The sequence below is a fragment of the Engystomops pustulosus genome, chromosome 5 (genome assembly GCF_040894005.1).
Source record: "Engystomops pustulosus chromosome 5, aEngPut4.maternal, whole genome shotgun sequence".
NCBI lineage: Eukaryota > Metazoa > Chordata > Amphibia > Anura > Leptodactylidae > Engystomops > Engystomops pustulosus.
In genome coordinates, this window is record NC_092415.1 from 144,095,993 (window position 1) to 144,122,136 (window position 26,144).

Below are 26,144 nucleotides of genomic sequence, written 5' to 3' on the forward strand. Positions count from 1 at the left end.
CCTAATCCCCATTAGCACCCGCTGTCAATGTGCGACTGCACAAATAGGACGAGTCAAAAAAATATGGTAGTTTTGTAATAGTTTCCATCAAGATCCTACGTTTATATCAGCTCAATAAATTTGCATATATATATTTTTGATCTGGATGTTTTTGTGTATTTATTAACAGAGTTCATGGTCATGGGAGTTGGACTATATCATACCCAACCCATGGTTTATGTGTAATATTGTATACACTTATTATCAGAATTATTATTTTTGTATTTGCATAATAATGATTTTGGATATATTATTGATTACCGGCAATTTAAAGCATCCATGCAAGGCCATGGTTGCAAATTGCGCCCCGCCTTGTTTCTTGGTTATTTTACTAATTACCATCAAAGCATTAATATAAAAAATGGGAAAGACAATCAATCATACATACAGAACTCTGCATATTATAGTAATACATTTATTCGTTAATTGTTAGGTACATTTTTATGTGTTATTTATTTTATTAAAAAAACAAGGGAGAAAACATTCAAACATTAAATGTATAGAAATATTTTAAGATTCCATATGCAAATAACTAGAAGTCAATCTATTAGAAATAGCTTTTGAGTACCTACTTGCTTTAGTGCAGTCTTGTGTTAAGATAAGCTAAGATCTGTCCCTATGCGCGATTGAGTGGAGGGTTATTTTATTGTAGTTATTTTAGCAAAAAGCTGTAGATATGTTTTTGGGATGGGCAACCCTTGGGGTAGCCGTTTAATTTGGTAATAGTATGAATACTTTGCTTAGGTGTATAAGGTAACCTTTACAGGTGTAAACTTTGATAGCGTCAGACATAAGATAACTTAAGTTACAAGATAACAATTATATGAAGAAAACAGAAAATGTTAGATAAAGTAACAGTAGGAGATATGCCATTAAACCTTACAATATAAAGTATATGAAAATTAATTCTAAATTGACTGGCACCTTAAAGCAGTGTTCCCCAACCACCTGTCCATGGCCCAAGACTGGGCCGTGGAACACCTAGTACTGGGCTGCGACCGACCTTTGTAAAAACAAACAAACAAAAATACTCACCTAATAATGCGCTGCTCTATTCACGGCGAGCGTCATGATATCATCACATTGGTGGTCATTTACTAAGGGCCCTATTCACGGTTTCTCGACGCGTTCCCCGAATATTTCTGATTTGCGCCGATTTCCCCTGAATTGCCCCAGGATTTTGGTGCATGCGATAGGATTGTGGCGCATTGGCGCTAGCATGCACGCGACGGAAATCAGGGGCATGGCCTAACGAAAACCCGACGGATTCGGAGAAACCGCCGCATTTAAAAAAAAAAAAAAAGGGTCGCGGAGCTTGCACTTACCTTCACTAGGAATAGGCCGGTGAACTTGAGTGCGTTCCAATGCTCTTCAGCACAGCAGCGCCACCTGGTGGACGTCGGAGGAACTGCCTTAATGAATCCCGGCCGGACCCGAATCCACCGCAGAGAACGCGCCGCTGGATCGCAAATGGACCGGGTAAGTAAATCTGCCCCATTGTGTCTACCGACAACAGAACCATGCATTAATGCAGAAGAGAAGACTGCTGCATGGGAATGAAGAAGGTGAGTTTTTTTTTTGACAGAGTACGGCTGGGAAAGTGGACATTAGGAACAGGGTGTGGGGATGCTAAAGGAAAGGGAACATCGGAGAAAGGCATGCTGCAGAAAAGTGGACTTTAGAGGAGGGCATGCTACAGGAAAGGGGACAACCTTGTTATCTGCAGTATCACTCTTTGCAGAGAACCTATTAACCCTTACTGCTCACACAGCACCAGCTATAGATTTCATGTAACTGGTTTACTTGGATTTCTTACACTTATTACATGTTCCCTGCTCCTCTATGTGATGGAAGCTGCCAAGCTAGTCACCATATACATCCTGTATGGGGACTGTGCAGTGTTCAGTGGATTTACTTGTGGGAAACTAAATGGATATCATTCTAAATTACTTTTAGAGAGAACACAAGGCATCATGGGATGGAAGCTACCTCGTCTCAGCTTGAGGGCATAGACAGACAGACATAAGTCTCTGCCCATTTCACCCATGTCACACACTTTCAGAACAGAAAATGCCATAACTTGTTTTTAAAGGGGGAATCACGTATAATAATTTGTTAAAATTATTACTGCATAACTTTACAGTTATGCTGTAATCCGCCACTGGTACAGAGTCTGTGACCACAACAGTTATACCACTCAATGTTTTCTATAAAAATAAGACATGTGACACACACATAGGAAATCCACTATGTTGAAACAACATGAACCTGAACAACCAGGAAGCTATATAGCTATTGTGTAGGGTCAGACTTCAGCTTTCTTTAATATATTATATGATTATAAAATTACATATTAGCAATGTTACAAATTTTAATATCATATAATAGTTAAATATCAATAAGAGTCTGCAAATTCATAAAATACTATATTATTTGTCATCTTTTTATATGATTGTTATTTGGCTACAACTAAATAAAGTGACATCCCACCACTGTTGTCACAACAAACCCTGAATTAATGTCATCATAAGTGCAATATATTATATTTGTGCAACTACATGGTTTACGGCTTTAATAAATGTATATATATTTTATATTGCTTCCTAAATCATGCATGTTACAATATAGCTGAAAATTGTAAGTTTTGTAGGATGTCCACATTATATTGACATATATATGAACATTGTAGAAATTCTGTCTGCAGAAAACATGTTTATTTCAGGAGCATATTATATATTAAGGATAGAAACAGTAGCAGCAAAGTTTACAAGATTGTAAAAGACCTTTGCTGCAAAAACATAAATAAAAATGCAGCAGAAACTACAGCATATGGGTTTCCATTTCTCCCATACAGGCTGTCCTGAAGATCCATCAAGGATTTTTAACAGCACAAACATGGTACAGTATATGTGTCTTTTCAAGTATCTATAGGTTCATAGACTTCTGTGGCTAATAAAGCAATCCATAACATACTGATCAAGGTTACAATGTAACTGTGTTATGATTTGTTTTAATCAATTCTCTCTAAAGTCAGTGTTTTTTTTCTAGAGCACATTTAAAAAAAAAACTACGTGGAAAAATCAGGTTATTTTAGCAGCCATCACTCATTAACTCTTGCAATGCTGCCGTGCAGCTTCCTGGAGGGTTGAAGACAGAAGGATCTTTTATTCCTAGTTGTAAGTCAAAGAAGCGTGTAGACGTAGTCATGCTTTCATTTTTTGTATAGGTTTCTTGAACGGGATAGCAATCCTTATTAGTGTAAACTCCAACCCAGGTTTCAACTGTGAACAGTAAAACAAATAATAAAAACATTAGGATGTGGCATATTTTAATACAGTACTGTAGGTAGACAACTCTGTTCTCTGTGTTCTATGTTACCCTTCTTTGGATAAAGTACTAAGACTCCAATACTACAAGGCAGGACTGCTAACCAAAAATATGTTTCTATTTCATGGCTACCGTATATACTCGTGCATAAGCCGAGTTTTTCAGCACAAAAAATGTGCTGAAAATCCTCCCCTCGGCTTATACACGAGTCAATTAAAAAAAAAAACTTCCATACTCACCCTCCGGAGGCTCCTCTTCTGTCTTCCCCGCGGCTGGTGTTCGGTCTTCTCGCTTCTCTGTTGTATCAGCTGGCAGATACGCGTCGACGCGATCTGCCGGCAGGCGCCCAATATGACGTGCCGCCCTTGACGTCATCAGCGGCGACACCGTTGCGTTATACCGTGCGGCAGCCGGCAGATCGCGTGGACGCGTATCTGCCAGCTGATACAACAGAGAAGAGAGAAGACCGAACACCAGCCACGGGGAATGGAGCATCGGGGAGCGGCAAAGGTCATCAGAAGCACCCGTAGGTGAGTATGTAAGGTTTTTTTTTTTATGTTCTTGGCAAATGGGGCAGGTTGTATAGTGAACGGGGCTGGCAGTATACTAAAGGCTGGCTACTAAAGGGGTCTGGAAGGCTGTATACTTAAGGGGGCTGGCTGTATACTTAAGGGGGCTGGCTGGCTGTATACTTAAGGGGGCTGGCAGGCTGTATACTACTGGGAGGCTGAGACCAATGCATTTTCCACCCTCAGATTATACTCGAGTCAATGGGGGACATTTACTATGGTGTTTCCGCCAGTTTTGTGGCGCTTTCACCGCATCTTCTGCTCTCCTACCTATTTATTAGCTGTCGGGGACAGAAAAAATGACTTTTTCAGCCTGCTCCGACTCTTCTCTGAAAAGGGGCGTGGCTTTGGCGGAGTGGAAACTCAGACACAATTTATATGTGTCGCAGCCCTTTTTGGACGCTGTAAACTGGCGTAAAGTAGACCAAAAGAAATTTGGTCTAGCAGGGACACAAAACAGTGCTATTGCACTGTTGCCTGTTCTCTGACTGTTGGACACATTTCTGGTTCTCGGGACAGATTTTGGTCCCAGGGACAGAAAATGGTCTCGGTGCCAGAAATGTATCTGCACAGCTACACAATATTAAATGTGTATCTTCTTACCGAGAGCAGGTCGGTAACAAAGCCAATGCAGACACCGACACTTTATGTAAATGTCCCCCATAGGTTTTCCCAGTTTTTGGTGGTAAAATTAGGGGCCTCGGCTTATACTCGGGTCGGCTTATACTCGAGTATATACGGTATTTATAGATTCTGTTGGTACTCTGTGTACAATAAGAACATAGAATATCACATGTCACATAATCACATTTTTTGCACATGGGACCTTCGTGGGAAAAAGAAAACATTACTTTTGTTTATAAACCTCTTTAGTTGTTTGCCAAGCACTGCAGCTTTTTTAATGCTTACAGCGCCCTTTATAACACCTTTAAAATATACACTTTGTATTGGCATTGCATGGAGGGATATGTAGCAATGTACCCAAGTGTTGCTCCTTCATTCTAATTGATGGTCCTGCATCCAAGGACATCATTGACTAGATCTTCATAAGTCCGGTACATAATATCAATTACATAGGTGGAGGTGTTTTGGAAGCAGAGAGAGCTTGACTTCAGTGTTAAATTCCCTACCTCCCTGACTTTATACAACCAATTTACATCTCCCTTCAAGATTTTCTGAATGATGCAGCCGCACTGGGTCATGAAAAAAAACATGATATATAGAAGCTGTTTAACCGCTTGACAACATAATGGTATTGGTTTATTAGACCAATTTCTGACAGGTTCCCTTTAAGAATGCAGTATATTTACTTTCAAGATCAGACATTTCCCTTTAAGGAGGTGAAACTATAGAAAGTTTATATTGTTATAAGTTCTATAGAAAGAATTACACTGTGATGTCACATGGCACACGGCTCGTTAGTATCACAGAGAGTAATCAGAGCTGTGTGATATAACAAGCCGCGCACCTGTGTGACCATGGTCAGATTTCTATCCTCTAGAAGTAAACATAGAAGATTTACCTAGAAGGACAGCAAGCAGAGATTTAGAAACTTAGAGGAATTAATACAGAAAGTATATTGGAAAATTATTTATTTATTATACAAACCATAATATTTTCTGAAATGGGAACACCCCTTTAATTGTTTTTAATATTCAAATTTGAATATAGTAAGTCGATTTAGTAATTCATTATTATTTTTATTTTTTCGTTATTTATTTTATTATTATTTACATTATTTATAATTTTATTTATTATTGAACCAAAAGGATAAATCATAAAGTTGACTTCACATAGAGCAAGAGAGGTGAAGTTGGTGAAAACAGGTGTCTGTCTTCGAAGATATTTATCCTCTTCCTTGTCCCATTCCCACACATTCAACATGTTCAATAGATCAGAAACACAGCTGTTTTCCTTTCTCTCTATGCACATTCATCGGGGGAAAAGGCTCTCTACGTAGATGTAAAAATCAAACCTGAAAATAAAATAGACTTTGCACAATATGAATTAGATTACTATGTGAGAGTAGCATGTGAACCTATTCATAGCACAGGTTTAAAGGCTGCCCATGGGAACCATACTGTCTACCTTTCAATATACTAAACACGTTTCCACTACATTCACCATTGGTCTTTAGGTATGCTCTTGGGATCACTGGCATTGGAAGTAAAGGAACAGGCAGTGTTGATCTAGGCAACGGGTAAATCACTAAGAGTAACTAAGGAAATTCCCTTTCTCAAGGATAAATCCATTACAGATATACTAGCATTTAGGAACATTTTACATTTAGTTACTATGTTTTTCAGAATATACACCTTACAGGAGAGGAGAGATGGGAAAGAGGTTGGAGAGCAGGGGCGTAACTACAGTGGTAGCAGCCATAGCAACCGCTATGGGGCCCACAGTGTCAGAGGGTCCCAACATCCAACCTGACACACCAAAGAGTGGAGGATGTGCTTCATTATATCCATATTATCCTGCACTTTGTACAACATAAAATGTATATAACATAAATGTGATGTATATATGCTGCATCTGTGATGAGTATATGTTGTATGTGTATACGGTGTATTGCGTCTGCATATACTGTATGTGGGTATATATGCTGTGTGTTTGTAAATGTCACTGTATGTGTGTATATGCTCTGTATGAGCATATGTGCATACGTGTACAAATGTGTGATTGGAACTTGCATGTGTGAGTATACAAATACAGGCGGTCCCCTACTTAAGAACGCTCGACTTACATACGACCCCTAGTTACAAACGGACCTCTGGATATTGGTAATTTATTGTACTTTAGTCCAAGGCTACAATAAACAGCTATAACAGTTATTAAATGTGTCTGCAATTAAGCTTTAGTGTTAATGTTAATATTGATTCTTATGACAACCCAACATTTTTAAAATCCAATTGTCACTGAGACCAAAAAAGTTCTGTCTGGGATTACAGTGATAAAATATACAGTTCCGACTTACATACAAATTCAAATTAAGAACAAACCTACAGACCCTATCTGTAACCCGGGGACTGCCTGTATGTATTAATAATAGCAGATGCTTAATGGGGTTGTCTGGGATCAGAAAATAAGTTTACATATGGCTGAGAGGTATTTATACAATAAACATCTTCCACATCTTCTTCTTTATACATAGGCCGACAGTGATGTCACATTAGCAGTGTTTGGCTGCTACAGCAGAAATAGATTTGGGTTGCAAAGGCGCATGCGCTGTTGAAGTAACATCACTGCGAGAGTGCGGAGAGAAGTAAGTAGAAGATATTTATTGTTTTAATACAGTACCCAGCCATCCATAAACTAATTTCTGATTCCGGACAACCCCTTTACACCAATGTAATATTACACAATTGAAAAACTTACATTTTCTGGCTGGCTTTCTGTCAGACCACTCTTGAACCATTATCTGGTCACCAGGGCCTCCAATGTAGTACTGGTCTTCGTAAGTTGAATTATCTGGTATATCAAAAGGATCCCATGGTTCAGTCAGAGAATTTTTCACACAGATTTTTGTAACTTGCTCGATCTGGAACATCACGGCATCTTTATATAGATAGATGTATTCAAAGAACCTAAAAAAATGCATTGATAAATTTTCATATTGATCATATCCCAGTATATAGATCTATTTTCACAAGTATTTTTAGGTTAAAGATCAACCTATTAGTTGTAGATTTAAATAAAAACAGGATTCACATTGGACCAGACCACCATTTCCTATTGTCTGGATTTTTTACTTGCATAACCGCAGACCTAACAATCCTCCGTGCAGTTTATAGGTTCCAACACTGGGAGGTTTCTGGCATAGCTGATCAGGGGAGACCACTAATGAATTTAAAATCAGAATCACACACCACAAATATACAATTCGTAAGAAAAGGAAAGATTTAGTCGTCATTTTTTTTAAATGGGACATAATGAGTCCCAACTACGTTTTGTACTCATTGATCAGATCACCCCCCTTAAAATAGGTGAGGACAGGGCATTAATGTTGAGGAAACGGGAGTTGCATACATTGCCTCAACACTTTACAGCCACATGGCCTAAATATAGAGTATAATGTCATGAGTATCATTTGATGCTTTATTCTCACAATTTGAAGCTCGTATAAAATACCTGTAATCTTGTTCAATGTAGACATATAGGGGGTCATTTACTAAGGGCCCGATTTGCGTTTTTACGTCGCGTTACCCGAATAGCCGATTTTCCCTGAATAGCCCTGGGGTTTTGGCGCACGCGATCGGATTGTGGCGCATCGGCGCCGGCATGCATGCAACGGAAAATCGGGGGGGGGGGGGGGGGGGGCGTGGCCCTAAGAAAACCTGACAGATTCGGAAAAAACGCTGTATTTAAAAAGTGTCGCTTGACACATGCTTACCTGCACCCAGCGTAGCTTGGTGAACTTCAGTGAACCCTGACGGAATTCAGTGCAGCAGCGACATTGGGCACACTACCTTAGAGAATCGACGGAAGACCCGAATATTCCACTGGAACGCGCCGCTGGATCGCGACAGGACCGTAAGTAAATCTGCCCTACAGTGTACCATTGATTTTCTTTATGCAAAAGAAATGTTGTGTCACCAAAAACTCCTGCAGTCTTATTCTCTGTATTCTCCATCTTGTGCAGATGCTTTCAGGAGAATATATTATCCAACTAATTCTTGTTTTCCTATTCTTACAGATTATCAGATGTTTTGTATTCACCCCCATCGGATAGACCAATTACTCCACATGTCTTCTTCCATAAAAATTACCTTTTAGATTTATCATAGCCCCTTACTCGCACAAAGGACCAGGTGAGGTGGGATTATTATCCCCTAACGGCGACTACACGTTCTGGGTCAGTTGGTACTGCACACCTCCATGGTTGCATCTCTGTCACTTGACGGATTTTGCACCTAGAGGTAGTACTAGGCATAAGATGAGCCCTGTATCCTTTGGGTCTCACTAAATTGCCCACCCGAATAACGGGCGCCTTCCAAATCTGTATTTTTATACTTACCTCACGATTGTGGATGCTTGTAAAACGGGAACAGGGCATACCCGAATCCAAGATGGCCACCGCTAACGCTGTACACTCAGCACACCTGCGCAGCATTGTCCATGACATCACTTCCGTTGTTCTGGAGTTCAAACGTTTTACTTCCGGTTCTGCGCATAATTGTGGCGCTCGTCTGCAGGTGGCCCCGGGTAAACAAAGTCATGTTATGAATGAAGAGGAGGAGACGTGGGCAAGGTCTTCACACCGATGGGCGGACTTTATTTTATCAACACAGTGCACCATGACACTTTATGCTGTGCACATTGATTATTATAATATACAGGCAGTCCCCTACTTAAGGACACTCGACTTACAGACAACCCATAGTTACAGACAGACCCCTCTGACCTCTGGTGAAGCTTTCTGAATGCTTTACTATAGTCCCAGATTGCAATGATCAGCTGTAAAGTGTCTGTAATGAAGATTATTGATAATCCTTGGTCCCATTACAGCAAAAAATGTTTAAACTCCAATTGTCACTGGGGCCAAAAATTTTTTTGTCAGTATCTACAATTATAAAATATACAGTTTCGACTTACATACAAATTCAACTTAAGAACAAACCTCCGGACCCTATCTTGTACGTAACCCGGGGACTGCCTGTACAATGTATCTCTGCACTTGTATTTCACACTTTATAAGCCATCATGATTTTTCATGTCTTATTTTAAACTTTGCATAATGTACTTTGTTTATGATGTCACTGACCAATCAGCTGTTGATTTGGTCTTTAAATAGCTGGATGCTTGTCACACTTGTTATGCTGGAAAAAGGTGTACACATACACCGAAACGTCGCATTTTATGGAAAAAAGGAATCTATTCACCTCCTGTTCCATGTAAATATGGCCTGTTGAGAATTTAAGTATTTAGCATATTTTTATTGAATAGAACTATTCTTTTTATCTCATGTTGTAAATTATTGTCTGTTTACACAAAAACTCCTATTGCAATGCAAGGCAACATACTCTTTCAATTATTTTAACAGTTACTTTGTGTCATCCATCAGGGTTCATTACCAAAACACTCAATCATTGCTATTAATGCTGAAATCTCCGAGTGGAAAATGCCTATGCTCTGCCGTGAAAGGATATAGCCACACATTGCTGTGGTTTATGAACATAATTGCAGTTCTTCCTAAGGCTTATGTAGCACGGAACAAGCTTCAAGTTGACTCAAACATATCAGTTTAAGGATAGTGTCCTTCTATTGAACTATGCAATTTTGTAATTTCCGTATGCATTTTTCTTGTCTTATTTATTTCATATTTCATGCAGCCTCTCTTCATCCTCCAAAAACCTTTTAGGAAATTAGTCCGGGAATTCAGACAGTCTAGCCTCTCCCTCTCCTCTGCCGGCCTTTCCTCTTCCCACAGTACACAGGCTTTGAAATATATATTTATGCTGCATTGCCAGAGGAATACACAAAGCCTCAGACCACATACTAATATCTTAGCAGATACTAGAGACCTACTTTTATCTAAAGGACAGAGATAATAAATGCCATCATAACCTGACGACTTTCATGACCACTATGAGACAATATTCTGTTCACAGGTTTGAATGACAACAAATGATTTTTGGAATTGGATATTAATTTGATTTCTTTTTACATTATACCACAAAGAATGGGGGATATTAGCAAAACGCCCTTATCATAAGAATCTTTGCCTCTTTTGATAAATCCCATCATTTTATTTGCTGCCTCTACTCACTAATAAACCCCTTTGTTGTGAAGCAGCTGAACTAAATCATATTTGTTTTATGGCCTAGTGAGGTGGCATCATCCAAAAAAATCTACTTTGCAAACAGATATAAATTGGTCAAGTCAAGGAGGCAGAGGGGGGGGGGCATTATTAACACACTTGTGGCACAATTCTGGTGGTTTTGCGTCAAAAATGCTTTGCACCACATTTATAAAGGCTTTTAGACCTTTTTGGTACTAAAAAAAGAAGATTGCAAGGTGTAGAGCACTAAACGGACTAGGACACCATATTCATGAAAACCAAATCAGCACGTTCATTTGTGGGAAATGAATGTTCAATGCCACGGCTTCTTTGCTTATCCACAAGTAATGCAAAGGTGCTTGGAATTTGCTCTGTCTCCACTTCCATGCTGCTTCAGCAGTCCTTGCTCTCTCCTTTAGCGCACTTGTTTTAATTTGGACGCACAGCTGATTCACTACTGCAGTTCCGTATGCGGCACTTGTTCTTCAGCATAGATTAGAATGGCTTATTGTCGTGCGCCCAAAACAGGTGCACAAAAAATCATAGAAGTGCCAATATTGATAAATGTCAACACTGAAAGCTTTTCCCACCTCAGAACACCCCCTTCACTATAATTTCTGGTCCTGCATCTAGAGACATCACTAAAGAATTCTAGATATCTGGCGCATGATGTCAATTACAGGAGGAGGCGTTCAGTGTTAAAATCTAAAATCTATTCCAACTTTATACAACCAATTCACATCCCACTTCAATTTTGGGATGATGCCACAAGAATGGGCGATGAAAGAAACGTCATCTAGCAGCTGTTAAGATGCTTGACAACATACTAGTAACAGTTTATTAAACCAAATTCTGATGCCTGGTTTCCTTTAAAGGGAACCTGTCACCAGGGACCTCATTTTCACTAAAGATAGGTTTCAGAAGCTTATTACACCTGCATTCACAAATATGCCTTTCTGCTTTCTCTAAGCATTTGAATTACAATATAATTGTGTGTTATAACATACCTTGCACCCTGACTGTGTAGTCCCAGGGGTTGGGCTTTGGTTTGATGCATTTAAAAAAAACAACATGTGACTTATCTGTGCTGCTCACTCCTCAGCTCTTAGCCCTGACCTTTGTGCTCCTGTACAGCCCCTCCCTCCTGCTCCTTCACAGAGGTCACAGCCTGAGAGATGACTTCAATGAAGGGAGGAGCTGTGCAGGAGCACAGCAGTCATCGGGATAGCAGTTGAATGGGAGTGTGGAAAGAGGTAAGCATGTGCTGTTTAATATTTTTAATGTCCCCCTAACCATTTATAAAATTTGTATATAGCTGAACAACTCCTTTAACTGCAAAAAAATAGATTTGAGAATGAGAACTAACTTAGCTGGCCAAAAAAATCCCATGCTTTTTCAGGATAAATAGCTGTAATCTTTGTTCATTCCTTTTGGACACATAATAACGATAAACCATTAGATACAAATTGTATAGGAAATGTTACGAGGACATGTAGAACATGTTATCTCTTTGGGTCTAAAACTTCTTTAAAGCACTGAAAATGTCCATATGCTCCGGATATCTATAAAAGATGGTCATATCTGCTTTTTCCATAATTCTGTGTCTTAAGATAAAGACTTAGACATTTGCTGTCTAGACATTTCAAGGAAACTTTTTTTTCACCTATAGCCTATGAGCATGGGGATAGTTTTATGTTGTATGCAAGTCTCTGGGCTTTATAATACTCTATTGTTATATTATGTAACATGGAATTGTATTCCATTTCCACTGCACTGCCCTCAAATTTCTACAGCATATACATGAATATATTTCATAGTGTGCGACGTCCGGCAGATCGGACGTGACTCTGCCGGCTAGAGAAGATAGAAGAGAGAAGATGAAAGATAGAAGAGAAGACACGGAGAGCCGTCGGGAGCCGCGACGAACACCCGAGGGTGAGTTAAGGTTTTTTTTAAATTGACTCGTGTATAAGCCGAGGGGAGGTTTTTCAGCAAATTTTTTGTGCTGAAAAACTCGGCTTATACACAAGTATATACTGCGTACTCTGCCCTCATTTCAGAAAAATGCAAATCATAATTGTATCAGATTTTTGTCCCCTCATTTTACCAGAACTTTACTTAAAGGGCACCTACCACCACGAATCTACCTATAAAGGTAGATCGGGTGGTAGGTGGATGTATGGGACGTGAGGATAGCCCTTTTTAGAGCTAATCCTCACGTCCCCGCTAGCCTAGCATAAACTTTATTGCCCTAATATGTTAATTTAATTAAGCGGCTACCGGGGCGTGGAGTAGCCGGACACGAGGCTACACGGCGCGGCTACTCCACGCCCCAGTAGCTGCTTTCCCCCGCCTACCCTGTGATCTTCGGCGCGCAGCTCCTGGCAGCTGCGCGCCCTCGTCCGAGAAGCCGGAGTTCTGCGCATGCGCAGTAACTCCGGCCTCGTTCCCGAGATCGCGCATCTTGGCCGGAGTTACTGCGCATGCGCAGAACTCCGGCTTCTCGGACGAGGGCGCGCAGCTGCCAGGAGCTGCGCGCCGAAGATCACAGGGTAGGCGGGGGAAAGCAGCTACTGGGGCGTGGAGTAGCCGCGCCGTGTAGCCTCGTGTCCGGCTACTCCACGCCCCGGTAGCCGCTTAATTAAATTAACATATTAGGGCAATAAAGTTTATGCTAGGCTAGCGGGGACGTGAGGATTAGCTCTAAAAAGGGCTATCCTCACGTCCCATACATCCACCTACCACCCGATCTACCTTTATAGGTAGATTCGTGGTGGTAGGTTCCCTTTAATAGAGTCACAATTTTTCTATTATCTCTGTAAACTCACAGTGCTATACTTGTAAGGGAATGTGGCTCATAAATTAACCTAAGACTAATAGAAAGTTAACTATGCATAATACCTGTAGCCACTATGGATATCCAACATGCAAATGTATAAACCTACATTATATCTCAGGCCTCATTCATAAGGTGGAGAAGGGAAGGGAGCTTCTCACCCCTCGACTCTCCATTTTTTTTCTTGGTGCACTTTGTACTTCATGTTGTTGCAACAAAGTGGTTTCAAATTGCAAATTAAAAACACACAGCACTTTAAGTGCATAGTTTTCAAGTGTCTGATAAAGTGCAACAGAGACACAAAAATGGCGCAAACATTCAATAAACATGTGTGCACTTTTTTTAGTGCAAACTTAGAACAAAAACTGCCACAGACACAAAAATATATATGGATCCCCTGATGTTCTCTCTCAAAATAATTTAGCATGAAGTCTATTTAGTTTCCCACAGCTAAATCCACTGAACACTGCACAGTACACATACAGGATGTATAGGGTGACTAGCCCGGCGTCCTCCATCCTATGGAGGAGCAGGGAACAAGTAATAAGTGGTAGAAAAAAGGTTTAATAGATTCTCTTCACAGTGTACAAAGTGCTGACTGCAAGGTGGGGGAGGTGAGCAGCATGAGGTGCAGAGAGAGACAGAGGAAGTTCTGTAGAATCACAGACTGGGATGGAGGAACAGGGGAGATCTTATACCTCACTATTCTGTGCAAGAGACATCTGTATCCACAGTCCTGAACACATCCAGCTCTGCTGCACACATAGAGAGACCTCTGTCACATGACCTCCTCCTCTATGAACAGGAAGCAGCATCCCCACCCCTCCCAGGAGTCTGTAAAGTTTATGGAGTTTGTTTATACTACGAACTCCATGGCTTGTCAGCACAGGCAGAGGAAACATCTACTGCAGCACTGTAGTGATGGGAATTACGGCTCTTCTCAGTGAGCTGGCTCATTAGGCTCTGCTCCCTAAGAAGAGCCGGCTCTTCTGGCTCCTGAATGGCTCCCTATTAAATATATATATATATATATATTAGGGAGCTGCAGGCCAGTCAATCACCCCAAGCCACTCCACTTTTAACCCGATTGATGGGGTTAAAGAGAGTGTGGCGAGTCGGTTAGGGGCGGTGTTAAGTAAGCCATCGGCTCACTGAGGTGAGCCAGCATCATTCGTGAAGACAATATAAAGATAATCAGAGGGCTATAGCAAAGAAACTGCTGCATGTAGGTAATAAAGATAAAAGGAAAAGTTGTTTTTCATCCAAAGAGCTATTGATTTGTGCAAAACGAATATGCAGGACTTAGTGTTGTTGGACTCAAGTGAGTTGCATATAAGTTTACAAACTTATTTTTTAACATTAGCGCCTTTAAAAGAACTATTTAGGGATAAGGGCCATGCTTTTTAATCATAGTTTTTATTTTTTGCTGATTAATTTACATGGCAGGTTTTGGTAAATCACATATTCGTAGTTGAATGTTTCGGCGTTTCTGTTTTTTACTCCCCTCATTCCAAAACTGCAGAACAAATTGTACTGTTTAGTGGCGCCATTTAATGTAGGGGAAAGCTGTAAAAAAAATACAAGTGTGGTGAAATTGGCAAAAAACCACATTTGCAGTATTTTATTGAGGGCTTTCATTCTGCACTACAAATTACACTTTTCCTTTATACTTTGGGTCGGGGCGATCACAGGGATACCAAATTTATGTAGGTTTTGTAAGGTTTTAGTAGATTTTTAAAAAAAATATTTGCCATTTTGCCAAATTCTGAGGCCAATAACTTTTTCACACTTTGGTGTACGGAAATATGTGAGTTGTCATTTTTTGAGGTATGTGCTGGCATCTTAATTTATATCAATTTGGGACCTATATGACTGATCATTTTTCATTCATGTATTCATGCATGGAAAATTGGCGAAAAAGTGTCAGATATTTGGGCTCTGTTTTCCATTGCGGTGTTCACGAACAGGAACAATCTTTTTTATATTTTGATAGAACGGGCATTGTGGGACATGGTGATATCTAACATGTTTTTTACTGTTCATTTTTATATGTGTTGTAGAGAAAAGGGGTGATGTAAGCATTTTTTGTTACTATTGACCCTTTAGGGTACTTTTACCCTGCAGGGTCTGATTGCTTATACTATATACTGCAATACTACTCTATTGAAGTATAAAGTAATTTTACTGCACTATCCATGGCAGGCTTACATGTCTCTATGAGGGTCGCCAATCGGCCATCCAAGATGGTAGCGCCAACCAGCATCTTTGTTAGGTGCGATGCATGAAATTAACAGGTTAGCTGTTGCAATTGATGCCAGCACCGACCACTGCAGTAACAGGTCAGGTGTTAGCTGTGTTATACAGGTGAGATCCACTGTGTATGGAGAGCTCAATATGTGAGCGTTCTCCATACACCCCCCGCAGCACCAGGGAATAATTGTACATAATTGTGGTGTGCAAAGAGGTTAATCAGGGTGTGGTCACACGTTGCAGTTAAAACTGCATCACAATCAGCTTTGAGGAGGTTTTAGGTGCAGTTTTGTCAATTGAACAGGTGAAAGACATGAACTAAACGGGTGAATTTGATTTTGAAGGGGAAACCTGCTCCTCAAATGTCATTCACTCGTTCAGTTCAGGTCTTTCACCTGTTCAATTGACAAAACTGCACCTAAAACCACCTCAAAGCTGATTGCGATGCAGTTTTAACTGCAACGTGTGAACGCACCCTCAGGTCAGTTTTCAGGATGTGACACAGTTGCCCCTACTTGACTTTGATACGCTTGACTTCATGCTGTTGCAACAGAATTGTGTTGCATATATAAATACATAATATGTGTGCTAGAACCAGAAACACTTTTTATATGCAAACCAGGACAAAAAAAAACTAGTGCAGACACAATAATATATCTGGGACAGTATGTATTCTTAGTTCTCATTGTTTTGGTACACTCTTGCCCTTTTTACTGTGGTCATATTTCCTCCCTTTCTAAATACCACTGTTACCAATATGTCTGTCTTACTCCAAGGGAAATACTGGGTGGTTGCACACCAAGGGGAGACTGCACTTTTTGGCACGTCAGACGTTTCTCTTTTAGGACCTGACCTGAATAATTATAGTTCATGTTTTCAGATAAAGGAACTGATGAGATTCCCTAGTCCTCTAAATTTCCCATCAAGTATGTTGCCTGACGTCACATGAACACTGTGAAATTTACAAGTAAAATACATGTTACCACTAAATTAAACAAACCTTGTTCCCCACGTTCCCACTCGTACACCGCAGGGTTAAGCAAACATTATTTTGATTCTTCCATCATATAGGTTACATTATGTTTCTATAAGATTTTGCTCATGTGTACATCCACATTATGGTAGTTAATTAAATAAAAACAATGATTTACTAATTAATTTCCAGGTTTGGCAAACTCTGTCTTTTATATAGCAGACTCCTACACACATATTTTATTTAACCAGGTCAGGTATACAGAAACCTTCCCTGAACAATCCATTGTTCTATCACATGATTGTTGGGATGCATAGAGACAGCGGACCATCTCCTGCCTCAAAAGGAGAAGGCAGGAGCAGTAAGTACCACTTCTGTCTTCTGCCCATGGTTCAGTTCTAGCTGCCTGCAGCGGGGGGAGCTGACGATTGCCTGAATTCTCATGCAGCCTCCTAAATTCTGTGCTGTAAATATGCTGTAGTCTGGGCTTTAGGGACCCAGATCACCTGCCATAAATTTGAGCAGTTGGGAACCAGTTAAGAATTAAAACATTGCTGAATATTCTTTTAATGTTAAGCACAGAAAGCAGCATTTTGCAGATCAACATATATGATTATGTCTGAATTTTTTTATTTTGGAGCACAAATAACAATTTTGTGTCTGTAGCAAAGTTTGATTAGTGGCAGTCTAACCACATGGCCACCCACCTATTACTTGAACAAAAAAGCCATAGGACTCCCTAGAGAAAACATTTCGGAGTTCTGAATATAATACATTGATAGAATATATAATTTATATAATTTCTAATATTTTAATTAAAGAAAATATTATATGCAAAGAGTCTGGAAAGAAGCCACTTACATAAACATTATCTTACAATAAACGGAGGCCAAGTAATATATATTGAACACCACTATTTTTATCCTTCACAGGACCATCCTGGCAAGCGTTCACATGTCACACCATATGCTCCAGTTTATCAATGTGAGCTGAGGATTAGTAGATGTTGTGTACTATACCAGCTCATTTATGTGGCCTCCTAGTCCTGTGTAAAGGAGCCCTATTATATATGTTTTGATTTTTACTATTTTACCACTTAAAGTGGTTGATTTCCTTTAAAGTCACCAAGTTATGAGCAGTACAGTTGTGGACACTGATGCTGTGAATCTTTGGGAAAAGATCACCATTGTCAAATATTAAGCAGGTGCGGAGACTACCAGATCCTTAACCCCTTAACGACCAGGCCCTTTTTGATTTTTTGATTTTCATTTTTTTACTCCCCACCTTCAAAAATCTTTTGATTTTTCCATGTAAGGAGCTTTATGAGAGCTTGTTTTCTGCATAGCAAATTGCACTTCATAGTTGGTGAAAATATGCATTTGCACCATTTTCTTGTGGGCTTGGATTTTACTTCTTTCTCTGTGCTCCCCAAATGACATGTCTACTCCAACCCAAAACACAAAGGTTTTAGAATGTTTTCATACATTTACAAAAATTAAAACCACCTAAAAAATTCATCATTTCCATGTTCTGGCGCTATTAACTTGTTCATACTTGTGAGCTGTGTGGTGTTACTTTTTGCGACATTTGATGACATTTTCAGTGCTACCATTTTAGGACTGTACAGCCTTTTGATCATTTTTAATAGAATTTTTTATAGTTTGCAAATGGCAAAAAAGTTGAATTTTCGAATTTGGCCGCTATTTTTCCTTACAGGGTTAAACGTCATGAATAACCGTTATTATATTTTGATAGATTGAATTTCCTAGGGAAAGGAGATTATTTGAATTTTTAGGGTTTTTTTTAATCAAATTTGTTTAACTTTTTACTATTATTATTTACTTATTTTTTACTATTTTTCAGACCCCTAGGGAAGCCTTGGTTCTCTGATTGATCCTACCATATACTGCCATACTACACAGATTTTACACATCATGTATTACAATGTGCAAATCACACATTTTAATACATTGTGTAAAGAGAGACACCCTCGGGCCTTTGTGTGAGCCGATGCTGCCATAGCAACAGTTCGCCTCAGCCAACATGGCGTCTCCCATAGGGTGTTACCAGTGGGTGTTTGTTGCAATAGGCAGCAAACACTCACCGGCTATGGAGAGGGCTCAGTCTGTGAGCCCTCTCCAATCGCCCACAACCGACACGTGACATACTACTACGTCTCGAATTGGGCTTAACATTGTGGAGCCCAGTTTTCTTATATAAGGACACCTGCTATACATGATCATTACATATTTTACACTGTGGCCAGATTTTGCATATATACTTGGAAAAAAAAAAGTTTCACCATTACATGACCTGTGAACATTTTGACACCTTAGTCAATCATTATTACACAACATTTTTCGCTGGCTTCTATCACTTTTATTCCTTATGAAAAAGAAAACAGCAGATGAAGTGTGTCATTTGGAAATATGTGATTGAAGTAAATGGAATAGGAATATAGTCTTCAAAGAAATAACAATATTTGTTTTGGAGCAAACAACCAGAAACAGTGATAAAAAGTATATTTTGAAATCAATGTCGATATGAAGTTCTCAAGAACTGATATTAAATTTTCTTTAGTCAAGCAGCCAGATTTCTATAATGGGCATCGTTGAACTTGACATTTAGAATATTGGAATACTGAAACCTGTAATAATGGTAAACCAGATTTCAGTCATCCCAAGGGACAAAGTTGTTTTTCACATTCTAAATATTTAGGCAGCGGTTATAGTGAGCAGATTTTGACAAAACCCTTGTGATTTTCTAGTTGCTAGGTTTTATGGTGAACAATTCTGTTTAATATCCTGCAATATGAAAAAAAATAAAATACTTAACATAAGTTGTTTAAAATGACATAGTAGTTTGGGATCATAATCAAGATTAAGCCAGAGAAATGTAAGACTAGCAATGAGCTCCAAGGAGAACCAGAAGAAAGTAATGAGCAAAATCATGAACTCAACTATCATATAATGGTTGCTACCATAATGCAATCTGTAAAATAAAAATGTAAAATGCACAGAGGGTTTGGAGGCACTAATCTAACTGCACCTCCTAATGGTCAGGTGAATTAGTTTCCCACTAAGAAGATCAGAAGTAAGCGTCATTTAGACCCCACGGTGCAAACTGTGAAAATCAAGCCATAAAAAAAGGTTGCAACTGCCTTTTTTTTAATATCGCTGCTATTTTGGCACAGAATATTCATGGTGTCAATAAATGGATAAATCAAGCAGTTATAGTATTTGGAAGGTGAGAAATAAACAAAAACAAATGGCTTTGTCCCTAAGATTAACCCCTTAAGGACGCAGCCATTTTGTAGCTTAAGGCTCAGCCCGATTTTTTGGATTCTGACCTGCGTCGCTTTATATGGTTATAACTTTTGAACACTGTTACTTATCAAAATGATTCTGAGATAGTTTTTTCCCCACATGTTGTACTTCATTTTAGTGGTAAATTTTGGCTGATAAGTTTTGCGTTTATTTACAAAAAAAAAGAAAATATGATAAATTTTTTGAAAATTCAAAATCATTGCGTTTTCAGGCAGATAGATTTACCACCTAAATAAGTTGCTGAATAACATTTCCCATTTGTCTACTTTACATTTTCATAATTTCTGAAATGTCTGGATAATTTATTTTGATGTCACGCGGCTTACAAATCGAATAGCGCTTTTCCAGATTTTCAGAATTGACTATTTTGGGGATAAATACAGTTTTGAATGAAATTTTACATATTTAGCATCAAAACCCCCTATATAACCAACCCATTTTCAAATCTGCACCCCTCAAGCTATCAGAAACCGCTTTTACGAAGATTGTTAACCCCTTGAGATCTTCATAGTAATTGAATCAAAATGGAGGTGAAATTTAGAATGGTCAAATTGTTCCCTTATACGTTCATTTAGAACTAAAATTTACACATTTCCAAAATATAAAAAGAGAAAACCCACCATACAATTTGTTCTGCAATTTCTCCTGAGTACAAAGACCCCCCACATGTGGCCGTGACTTGTGTTATGGGGGCACAGCGAGGCGCAGAAGGGAAGGGGCTTCCTGCAGCTGCCAGGATTTTAGTTTCCTCATTGGCCCCTTTTGAAGGCTATAAAATTTTCGCTTTTTCGTTATTTGGGCCATGTGATGCCATTTTTTTTGCGCGATGAGATGCTTTTTCCATTGTTACCATTTGGGGGTTGGTATCACCTATTGTTGAAAATTTAGGAACTTTTTTTGAGGGCAGGAGTAGAAAAGCATCAATTCTGTACTGGATTTTTTACTCTTTTTTTTTTTGGTGTTCACCGTATAGACTAATAATCCTGTTATCTTTATTCTATGGGTCGATACGATTACGGGGATACCAGACTTGAATATATTTTCTTACGTTTTACTAAATTTGTCAAACAAAACCCTAATGTGGGGAAAAATCTATCATTTATGTATTGCCGTCTTCCAAGTGGCATAACATTGTTACTTTTTTGGCTACGGAGCTGGTTGATGGCTTATTTTTTGCGGGACATGTTGTACTTTACACCAGTATCATGTCGGAGTACACATGATTTTTTTATCACATTTTATAGCACTTTTTGTGGGATTGAATAGCTAAAAATCATAATTTTTGGAAGGTTTATAGCAGTTTTTTTTACGGCGTTTATCGTGGGGGTTCAATAATGATTTACTTTTATTCTACGGGTTGTTACGGACGCGGTGATACTATATATGTGGGGTTTGTGTTATGATTTAGACTTTTTTTTTAGTTATATGTCTCTTTATATGTTTTGGGGGTTTTGGGCATTTTTAGTGATTTATTACTTTATTTTTTTATTGAATAACATTTTTTTTTTTACTTTTTCACTTTTATACCATGGGACATGAAGAAGCAATCTTCTGATTGCTTCTTCATGATAATATTCTGCAATACTCATGTATTGCAGAGTATTATCAGTGTCAGCCTATACACTTGCATAGGCTGGCACTGTGCCAGTAAGATGACGTCACAGACGCCATCTTACCGGCAATTCTTGCAGGTAACTCTGGGGTCCAGATCGGACCCCAGAGTTGCTATAGCAACGATCGGCGCCCCCCGAAAACGGTTCGGGGGGGCCGATCGTGGGGGAAAGACCCCCCAGAGGCATGTTAGATGCCGCGGTCGCGCTGACCGCGGCATTTAATGGGTTAAGCACCCGCGATCGGAGTCAACTCCGATCGCGGGTGTTACACTGGGGTGCCGGCTATCAGTCACAGCCGGCACCCCGTGTTTCCCGATGCCGGTTCGGCTCAGATCTTGAGCTGAACCGGCATGGGCTCAGCGTCCGATATATCGGACGCTGAGCGCTAAGTCATTGAGCTCAGCGTCCGATATATCGGACGCTGAGCGTTAAGGGGTTAAATAAAAAGAAGGAAATCCTTTATGTCAGTGTTGGCAGTGGGTCAGCATTTTACCGTAGTGATGGTAATAAAGTAAAAATAATGGCATCATATTGTACTTTTATATATTTTATATACAGGCAGTCCCCGGGTTACATACAAGATAGGGTCTGTAGGATTGTTCTTAAGTTGAGTTTGTATGTAAGTCGGAACTGTATATTTTATCATTGTAATCCCAGCCAGAACTTTTTTGGTCTCTGTGACAATTGGATTTAAAAAATGTTGGATTGTCATAAGAATCAATATTAACACTAAAGCTTCATTACAGACACCTGTGATAACTGTTTCAGCTGATTATTGTAGCCTAGGACTAAAGTACAAGAAATTACCAATATCCAGAGGTCCGTTTGTAACTATGGGTCGTATGTAAGTCGAGTGTTCTTAAGTAGGGGACCGCCTGTAATGACATTGATTTCATCCATTAAAAATCCAAAGAAACAGGGAATGATATTGTTTAAAATACAGTACAAATATGGGACAGTATATACAGGGGACAATTCATGTGTAAAGTCACTTTATACACAAATTTTCCCCCTATATTTGCACTGTATTTTAAACGATCAACCTTTTTCTTTGGATTTTTAATGGATGAACTTAATAAAATATGAATTGCCATTTAATCGCATGTTTGGCATAAATCGTTTGTAGGTTAAATTGAATTTTATTTGTGCCATTTGGTAAAAACTTTAGTGATCCTATATTGTTGTAAGTTTCCCTTATCAATTGCTTTTTTGGTTATAATAATTACATTGATTTATTAAACCCCTTTCCGTTGACCTCCTTTTTTTAATTTTGTGTTTCAATTTTTTTATCCCCTTCTTTAAATATCAGTACTAGGGAAAAGGGGATGACTTAATCTTTTAGGTTTTTCATTTGCTTACTATTTTTTAGGCCTCCTTGGGGACTTTAACCCTAGGGCGTCGGATGGATATTACCATATACTGCCATCCTACAGTACAGAAGTATATGGCATTTTTTAACTGGACTCTCGTTTAGGCTGTTATGCCAATGGATCATTCTCAGCCAAGGTGACCATATGCCACCGGCAGCATTGCCAGCCTCATGTAAAGCATTAACACCCAGCATTGATATACTATTATATTGACTTGCGGCAAGGGGTTAAATAATCAAAAAATCCTAAAATAATGTTAATGGGTATATCTACATATATCTCTAACTATTCATATGGTAGTGTGGTTATGATACAGTGGGCATGCAGACAGCAATGATAGCTTGGTGCCCTCCATCTGCCGGAAGCCAGCAGGACACGGGATTTTGCAGGAAGTCCCGAGACCTGCGGCCTGGTGTCACGTGACTTGCAGCTCACAGTGGAGAACAACAAACTTTTACAGGCTAAGTATAATATGGGTGACCCTATACTTACCCTGCTAAAGTTTATTATAAGTGGACAACCCTTTTAAGTCACCCTTTTTTCTTAATTAAGGGAGCACTGTACATAAGGGGGTACATAAGGGATCATTGCCATATAATATAGTTTATGGGTTGCTATATACACTAAAAGTTAATTTGTCTGCAACTATATATAAAATTTGGGAGGATGCTGTATAAAATATAATTCAGGGGTTTGCACTGTACATCATATACGGTAGTTCAGGGAGTGACGCTGAATATAATATGTTTTTATTAACTAGAGAGAGGTCATTTTCTGGTGACACATTTACTAGACAATAGACAGCTGCAGGAATCGCAGGCCTGATGTACATTGATCAAGAATAAAGCAGAGCGTACAATGACATGTTATATGTGAGAACTTGTTGAAGTTCCCACTAAAGCAATAATGATGGAGAATAGATAAACTGCTGACTAACACAACATATAATTCAAAGCGAACTATAGCAGTAGCTGCAGGAACAATACACAGCTACTCTTGGGTGTTGTGCTGTAATCAAACCTACCTTTTGCAAGGTACCAGGCTCTTTCTCTCCTCCAAGACACGGATTCGTTGCATTTGGGCATCATAACTGACAGAGGCCCTGGTGTTTTTACCAGTGTTATGATCATACATTACTGTCCTACCTTCCCACTGCAAGGGTGCCTGGCATGGAGTAGTAAGTGCTGATGTAAAGATGCCATTAGCATTTGCTTGGTTGATAGCTATAAACAGCAGAAGGGCCAGCATTATGAAGCTGCAAAAGCCTTGCACTTGTCCTTTCTCCATCATCACCTCTTTCAGTCAGCTGCTTTACCCTTCCCCCTCCCTCCTAGGGTTTTGCTGACTATCTGCAAGAGGAGGGGCACTTGGTGATTTCAGTGATGTCATCCCCACAGATTGCAGCCTGGAAGGGAACAGAAGAGCAATTGTATCAACTAATGTGCAGGCAATAATAGTAAAATGGCATCATGGCCAGGAAGACCATTATTATAACTCTAATTATGTATGAAGATTATGCTATTTATTGTTATGAATAAGAAAAACATGGTATCATCTGCAAATCATAGTATACTGTATGTATTGTACACATAGTTACTATAGAGGTAATACATAACTCTTATATCATATATTATTAGCAGTCCTCCATAGACTGTATGTGATAACTTAAGTAGCACAAAGGGCAATGAAAAAGCCAAATATGATAAAATATCATGTTTATTTCATTTCCTTACAAAAGAAGCAAAAACAAGTAAAATACAAATTAACAAATAACAGTATACAGGAAAAGAACAGAAATGATGCGACTGACACCGGTTAAGGACGTAGCAGGTTTATAGCTTAGTGACCAGACCAGAATTTTTAGAATCTGACGTGTGTCACAGTAATTGGTTATAACTTCGGAACGCTTTAACATATCCAGGTGATTTTGAGATTGTTTTCTCCTGACACATTGTACTTCATGTTAGATGAAAAGTTTAAGTGATAAGTTGTGTGTTTAGTTCTTAATAAAAATGAAAATTTGGCAAAAGTTCGTAAAATTTCTTCATTTTCAAAGTTTGAAAAATTCTGCATTCCAGAGAGGAAGTAAAACTACCCAAAAAGCTTGATAAATAACATTTCCGGAATGTCTGTTTTATATCGGAATGATATTTTACGTGTCCTCTCATTTTTCTAGGATGTTATGAGGCTTAGAACTTTTTCTTATTTTCATTAAAATCGCCAAAACTCACATTTTGAGGGACAACTCAGCTTTCAAGTGACTTTGAAAGGCCTAAATAATAATAAAACCCCATAAATTACCCCATTATAGAAACTACACACCTCAACATATGTAAAACAACTTTTAATTAAGTATATTGAACCTTTAAGTGTTTCACATGGGTTAAAACAATATGGACTTGCAATTTAGAAACTTTAGAATTTTTTGGGAAAATACATTCATTTAGGCTATAACTGACACTTTCATAATTAATAAAGTTATGCAATGCTCTGCAAAATTTGATGCCCAATTTCACTAGAGTGTAGCGATGTCCTATATAAGGTGGTAAACTGCTGTATGGGCGCACGGCCGGGCATAGGATGAAAGCCGTGTCATTTACAGAAGATTTGTATTGTCACAATGTATAGGCTATAAAATTTACATTTTTTATAAAAAATTATAAAGTGGGGGGGGTGTGGCCTAGCCATGAACATGTGAAGACACGCATCACAGAGCTCATCCGCACCCGGGCACTTTTGAACCATTTTGGGCTCACCAAAATATGGGGAAAGGCCTATACAAGGTCCCACCTAACCCTCCTGTGCTCCCGACCCCAGCCAAGACCACAATCGGGCATTTTTTCGGAGGCAAATCGCCTCAAACCCCAATGCCTGGGTCAGCAGTCACCACGCGATCCCAAGATGGCCGACCACGCATCAAGCCGCCAGCACCAGAGCCCGCGGCTGTCTCTTCACCACGCCGCCAAGCAGTGCATACTTCGGCAAGACCTCCCGCCACGGCCCATCGGCTATTCAGAGCCCGCCCAGCGCTCTCTCTACAGGCAGAGACCCAGAAGCAGG

At 39.3% G+C, this 26,144-nt stretch overlaps 1 protein-coding gene across 1 annotated transcript; it reads right to left on the minus strand.

The window, feature by feature from the left end:
• Positions 1–440: 440 nt before the first annotated feature.
• On the minus strand, positions 441–24,454 carry EPDR1 (ependymin related 1). The gene is made up of 3 exons (XM_072153293.1): positions 24,109–24,454; positions 7,314–7,522; positions 441–3,320 (listed from the first exon to the last, which is right to left on the minus strand). Exons 1-3 carry the CDS (start codon positions 24,372–24,374, stop codon positions 3,130–3,132), a joined length of 666 nt encoding a protein of 221 aa, XP_072009394.1. The 5' UTR covers positions 24,375–24,454; the 3' UTR covers positions 441–3,129.
• Between the last annotated feature and the right edge of the window lie 1,690 nt (positions 24,455–26,144).